This window comes from Palaemon carinicauda, chromosome 38, assembly GCF_036898095.1.
Source record: "Palaemon carinicauda isolate YSFRI2023 chromosome 38, ASM3689809v2, whole genome shotgun sequence".
Lineage (NCBI taxonomy): Eukaryota > Metazoa > Arthropoda > Malacostraca > Decapoda > Palaemonidae > Palaemon > Palaemon carinicauda.
The window spans coordinates 26,230,343-26,237,219 of NC_090762.1; the positions used below are offsets into that span (position 1 = coordinate 26,230,343).

Sequence of the window (6,877 nt, forward strand, 5' to 3'; positions counted from 1 at the left end):
GGCACCAACAAGGAAAAATAACCCAGTGAGAGAAGGAAATAAGGAAATTAATAAACAATATCAGAAGTAATAAAAAAAATAAAATCATTTATTAAAAAACCATTAATAATATTAAAACGGATAATTAATATATAGATTAAAAAAAGACTTATGTCAACCTGTTCAACATAAAAACATTTGCTGCAAGTTTGAGCTTTTGAAGTTCTACCGATTCTACTACCCGATTAGGAAGATCATTCCACAACTTAGTCACAGCTGGAAAGTAGCTTCTAAAATAATGTGCAGTATTGAGCCTCATGATGTTTTTGATTTCAAGATAGTCCCCTTTCATATAATATACAATTTTTATACGAATAAAATGCTAACGGGCAAGTAAATAACTATGAGTTAACTCTATTCAAGTTTCTTTGCAATCCATTGTGAACCTCAATTCGTGTCGATGCCAAAACTCTTAACAATTTGTATCTGATAAATTTTTAAATCTGAATAACTGAAAAAAATTTACCTTCCTCATTTTTGGCGTATGCTTCAGCCAGAAGTCAAATTAAGCTTTTGTTCTTCAGTAGGGAAAAGACGCGAATCGGACAGCTGGAAGTAATATGCTTTCCAGGGAGGTATTGCTGGAACCTTGACTCCCTGAGGAACTTGGAGATCAAGCTCTTGGATAACCCGAGGACGTCTTCCTGGATTTAGTTCCTCCCAGCTACTAAAGCATTGTCTCAGATTTTTGGGAGGTGTTGCATTAGATTTGTCCCTCCTCCTCCTCCTCCTCCTCCTCCTCCTCCTCCTCCTCCTCCTCCTCCTCCTCCCCCATTCCAGGCTCCGCTTCAGAAGCATATTGGAGCCAACTGGATGATGACCCGTTAACCAGTTTACTTGTTTTTGCGGTGTCTCCCCATTAGGCAAAATCCATCTTCTTCCTACTCCCGGGTTCATTCCTGGGGTAAGGCACCGTTAGCCCTCCTATCCCCCTCCCCATATCCACCGAGATAGGAACCCTTCCCTTCCCTCTCTTCCCTCTCCTCCCACCTCTTTCCAGGGCTCGCATTTGATGTTCAAGGATTAACCTCAGAAATTACCTCAAATTTAGAAAAATTACCTTAAATGCTAAAAGAACTCATAAAACGCAAAGCAGTTATATCACAACTAACAGAAGCTCCATATCTTGTGAAGAATCTGGTAGATAAATTTTAGATACACACTGTTTTTCGATTATCAAAAGATTACCTGATGAAAGAAATGACCTTAGAATTACCTTGAAAGTACCATTACTCTAGAAATTTCTTTAAATCAACTAAAATTACTCAATATGAGGTAATTACCTTGAAAATGAGAGCACTTCCTCTTTCCATAAATGACAATGTTGAATACGCCCAAGTAGGGTTCTGCAATGTTGGATTTTTAAAATTTTTTACTATAAATGTAGCTCCCTTTTTCGTATGGTAGAATAATAGTGTTTCCAATACCGTGTTTCCAGTCTGTTGAAATATTCTTCTACCTCACGTATAATACATTGTCGTGTGTAGTGAGGTATATAATTATATCAGTGTCTAAACACTCAAGCTCGAATTATCAAAGTCCGTTGTTCGAGTCTTGGCATTCCTCCAGCTCCAACCAGTGTCTAGTTGACACTGATGCGAATTGGATAACATTATAATCAGGAGTCAAGAAACTATGCAGTGGGCTAGAAACTGCAACTTTAGGAAGCTTATGTGAATGAAAAAGATCTTGTTAGAATTATTATTATTATTATTATTATTATTATTATTATTATTATTATTATTATTATTATTATTATTACTTGCTAAGTTACAGCCCTAGTTGGAAAAGCAGGATGCTATAAGCCCAGGGGAAAATAGCCCAGCGAGGAAAGGAAACGGGGAAAAAATAGAATATTTTAAGAACAGCAACAACATTGAAATAAACATTTCCCATATACACTATAAAAACTTTAACAAAACAAGAGGAAGAGAAATTAGATAGAATAGTGTGCCCCAGTGTACCCTCATGCAAGAGAACTCTAACCCAAGAGACAGTGGAAGACCATGCTACAGAGGCTATGGCACTACCCAAGACTAGGGAACAGTGGCTTGATTTTTTTTATTGTCCTCCTAGAAGACTGCTTACCATAAGACTGCGTCAACTTTTTGTTATTTTAAGATCAAATTTCAAAGATTCGCGACAGTGCTCCAGACATATTTCACGCACGAGACAGGAAAACCTCTCCTGCAGTCAGTTTCAATAGCAACGTAGCCTCAAGTCAGGTGTCACTGTGTTTGGAACACCACTCGAGCTGACCCACATTTTAAAAAGAGAAATTTAACGAGGGCGTTTGTGTAGGTATGCGCTTATCCGCTGTGTGCTCTGGATACTTTCACGCAAACATGGGGCATTGGGGCGTTTGTTTGGTACAATTGTATTATTTAATTCCGGTACACTTCATATAATGTTTTTTTTTCGGTGCCGGTTTAGTATGTGGCCTACCTTTTTTATTAGTATGTGGCCTACCTTTTTTTATTAGTATGTGGCCTACCTTTTTTATTAGTATGTGGCCTACCTTTTTTTATTAGTATGTGGCCTACCTTTTTATTAGTATGTTGCCTACCTTTTTTTTTATTCTGGTTTAGTATGTGGCCTACCTTTTTTATTAGTATGTGGCCTACCTTTTTTTATTAGTATGTGTCTTACCTTTTTTATTAGTATGTTGCCTACCTTTTTTTTTATTCTGGTTTAGTATGTGTCCTACCTTTTTTATTAGTATGTGGCCTACCTTTTTTTATTAGTATGTGTCTTACCTTTTTTATTAGTATGTTGCCTACCTTTTTTTTTTATTCTGGTTTAGTATGTGGCCTACCTTTTTTATTCGGGTTTAGTATGTGGCCTACCTTCTTTTTATTCCGGTGTAGTATGTGGCCTCCTTTTTTTTTTTTTTTTTTTATTCCGGTGTAGTATGTGGCCTACATTTTTTTTATTCGGGTTTAGTATGTGGTCTACCTTTTTTTATTCCGGTGTAGTATGTGGCCTCCTTTTTTTTTTTTATTCCGGTGTAGTATGTGGCCTACATTTTTTTTATTCGGGTTTAGTATGTGGTCTACCTTTTTTTATTCCGGTGTAGTATGTGGCCTCCTTTTTTTTTTTTTTTTATTCCGGTGTAGTATGTGGCCTACATTTTTTTTTATTCGGGTTTAGTATGTGGTCTACCTTTTTTTATTCCGGTGTAGTATGTGGCCTCCTTTTTTTTTTTTTTTATTCCGGTGTAGTATGTGGCCTACATTTTTTTTATTCGGGTTTAGTATGTGGTCTACCTTTTTTTATTCCGGTGTAGTATGTGGCCTCCTTTTTTTTTTTTTTTTTTATTCCGGTGTAGTATGTGGCCTACATTTTTTTTATTCGGGTTTAGTATGTGGTCTACCTTTTTTTATTCCGGTGTAGTATGTGGCCTCCTTTTTTTTTTTTTTTATTCCGGTGTAGTATGTGGCCTACATTTTTTTTATTCGGGTTTAGTATGTGGTCTACCTTTTTTTATTCCGGTGTAGTATGTGGCCTACCTTTATTCTGGTTTAGTATGTGGCCTACCTGGCTTGTTAGGTTAGGTTGTTATGTTAGGCCACATACTAAAACAGATAGAATTTCGTAGGCCATATTCGAAAGGTTGGCCACATACTAAACCGGCACCATTTTTTTCTATACAGCAATTCCTGAAATGAATAAAAAGGATTTTGATCATGTGTTTAAAAGCTCGGGGACTTTGTTTTACAGGCAGCGTTGCCCATTATTTTCTCGTTTGCTCAACACAGTTGCAATGTAGAGCTGTTAAACGTCTTCTTCTATTTTCTCTATCCTAATAAATCTTAAGATTCGCTTATTATTAATTTAAGAAACAAGAAAATAAACAGTTAATGTACAGGGTAGTGTTTTTAGGGAACCTCACGTGGTGAACTGTAGGCCTTAATGTAGGGTTGAATAACCTCCCATGATAAGAGAGAGAGAGAGAGAGAGAGAGAGAGAGAGAGAGAGAGAGAGAGAGAGAGAGAGAGAGAGAGAGCGCAGGCCGTAGTGACTGATGAACTCTGGTCATCCACCTTTTAGAAGTTACTGCCAAATCTGGACATCAGGTTAGACAAGTTCTCCACCCATGTCTATTATGCTTGTGAGATTAATGTACTTTAGATGCAGATATTACAAGTTTTTTATTTATGAAAACGGTACTATTTGGACCGCATTTCCCATATGTATTTACTATTGTTTATTCATTTCAATTTTCAATACCTTACAACATCTCATTTTAAGAAGTAAGCCTGGTTGACATAAGTCTTATAGTTTATATATGAAAGATCTATTTAAATATTGTATCTGTTCTAAAATGTTTTAATTGTTCATTACTTCTCATGTACTACCTCTAGAGAGTTATTGGGTCCTTTGACTGGCCAGACAGTACTACATTGGATCCTTCTCTCTGGTTACGGTTCACTTTCCCTTTACCTACACATACACCGAATAGTCTGGCATATTTTTTACAGATTCTCCTCTGTCCTCATACACCTTACAACACTGAGATTACCAAACAATTCTTCTTCACCAAAGGGGTTAACTACTGCACTATAATTGGTCAATGGCTACTTTCCTCTTGGGAAGGGTGAAAGAGACTCTTTAGCTATGGTAAGCAGCTTCTCTAGGAGCAGGACACTCCAAAAACAAACCATTGTTCTCTAGTCTTGAGTAGTGCCATAGCCTCTGTACCATGGTCTTCCACTATCTTGGGTTAGAGTTCTCTTGCTTGAGGGTATACTCGGGCACACTATTCTATCTAATTTCTCTTCCTCATGTTTTGTTAAAGTTTCCATAGTTTATATGGGAGATATTTATTTTATTATTCTCAAAATATTTATTTTTCCTTGTTTCTTTCCCTCACTAGGCTATTTTCCCTGTTGGAGCCCCTGGGCTTATAGCATTCTGCTTTTCCAACTAAGGTTGTAGCTTAGCAATTAATAATAATAATAATAATAATAATGTAGTTATTACCTCCTGGGTGTATTTATTTGTCGGTATGTCTGTCTGTCTGCTTTTGTGATTCACATAACTCAAAAACTGTTTGACCGAATCTCATGAAATTTGTGGGATGATTGGCCATGGTCCAAGGACAATTCGATTAGATTTTGTTTAGGGATTGGGTCAAAGGTCAAGGCCAAGGTCACGAAAAGGTAAAAAATATAGTCTTGCCATATCGTGGGTAACTTTTATCTGATTGGCATAATTCAGTTGCTTATCTTATGATATATAACATGATATAGGCGAAGGTATGCGCTCTACTGAGTGCCCGCTTTAGTTTATTTCCCGTTTCGTTTCCTCACTGGGCTATTTTTCCTTGTTGGAGAATCCTGCTTTTCTAACTAAGGTTGTACTACTACTACTAATAATAATAATAATGATATAAAGGATAATAATAATAATAATAATAATAATAATAAAGTGTTTAAAAGTCATTCTATTCTTGAGGCGATGTCGGTTAGCTGGGTCAGTTTTTGAGTAATTCTTTGATGATTGAGTGTATCTCTCTCTCTCTCTCTCTCTCTCTCTCTCTCTCTCTCTCTCTCTCTCTCTCTCTCTTTGGTAAGCAGCTCTAGAAGGACAATAAAAAATCAAGCCATTGTTCCCTAGTCTTGGGTAGTGCCATAGCCTCTGTACCATGGTCTTCTCTCTCTCTCTCTCTCTCTCTCTCTCTCTCTCTCTCTCTCTCTCTCTCTCTCTTTGGTAAGCAGCTCTAGAAGGACGATAAAAATCAAGCCATTGTTCCCTATTCTTGGGTAGTGCCATATCCTCTGTACCATGGTCTTCCACTGTCTTGGGTTAGAGTTCTCTAGCTTGGGGGTACACTCGGACAGACTGTTCAATCTTATTTCTCTTCCTCTTATTTTTTGAAGTTTTTATACTTTATATCTAATGTAATTTTCTTACTATTCCTGAAATATTTTATTTTGATTGTTTATTCGCCTCTTGCAGTTTATTTATTTCCGTATTTCTTTTCCTCACCAGGTTATTCTTCCTTGTTGGAACCCTTAGGTTTATAGCATCTTGCTTTCCCAACTAGGTTTATAGCCTAGCTTATAATGATAATAATAATAATAATAATAATAATAATAATAATAATAATAATAATAATAATAATAATAATAATAATAATAATAATAATGATAATAATAACATAAACTATTTTAAGAACAATAACAACATTAAAATAGTTCTTTCATATGTATATATATATATATATATATATATATATATATATATATATATATATATATATATATATATATATATATGTACATATATATACATATGAAAGAACTATTTTAATGTTGCTATTGTTCTTAAAATAGTTTATGTTATTATTATTATTATAATAACAACAAACTATTATAAGAACAATAACAATATTAAGATAGTTCTTTCATATATATATATATATATATATATATATATACATATGAAAGAACTATTTTAATGTTACTATTGTTCTTAAAATAGTTTTATGTTATTATTATAATAATAACATAACCTATTTTGAGAACAATAACAACATTAAAATAGTTCTTTCGTATATATATATAATATATATATATATATATATATATATATATATATATATATATATATATATATATATATATATATATATATACACATGTATACATATATACATGTGTGTGTGTATGAGAGTGTATAAATAAGTGTGTGCGTGTGTTGAATTGTCGGATTTAAATATCCACGAGCTCAGGAGGTCCAAGAGAGAGAGAGTAGTCGATTCGGAGGTGACTATAGGCAGTGGGTGTCCCAGCCTCCCAAAATGTCAGTCACGGAGTTATTATGCATTGAATGA

The 6,877-nt window shown here is 34.8% G+C and overlaps 2 protein-coding genes across 3 annotated transcripts in view; one reads left to right on the forward strand and one right to left on the reverse strand.

Moving 5' to 3' along the window:
- LOC137630489 (uncharacterized) overlaps positions 1-709 on the reverse strand; it is a 36,144-nt gene extending 35,435 nt beyond the window's left edge. The window contains exon 1 of the mRNA XM_068361988.1: positions 506-709. Coding sequence (XP_068218089.1) covers positions 506-514 — 9 coding nt within the window. The 5' untranslated portion in view covers positions 515-709. The remainder of the gene's footprint in view (positions 1-505) is intronic.
- c12.2 (von Willebrand factor A domain-containing protein c12.2) overlaps positions 1-6,877 on the forward strand; it is a 248,503-nt gene that overhangs the window by 58,875 nt on the left and 182,751 nt on the right. The window lies entirely within an intron of this gene.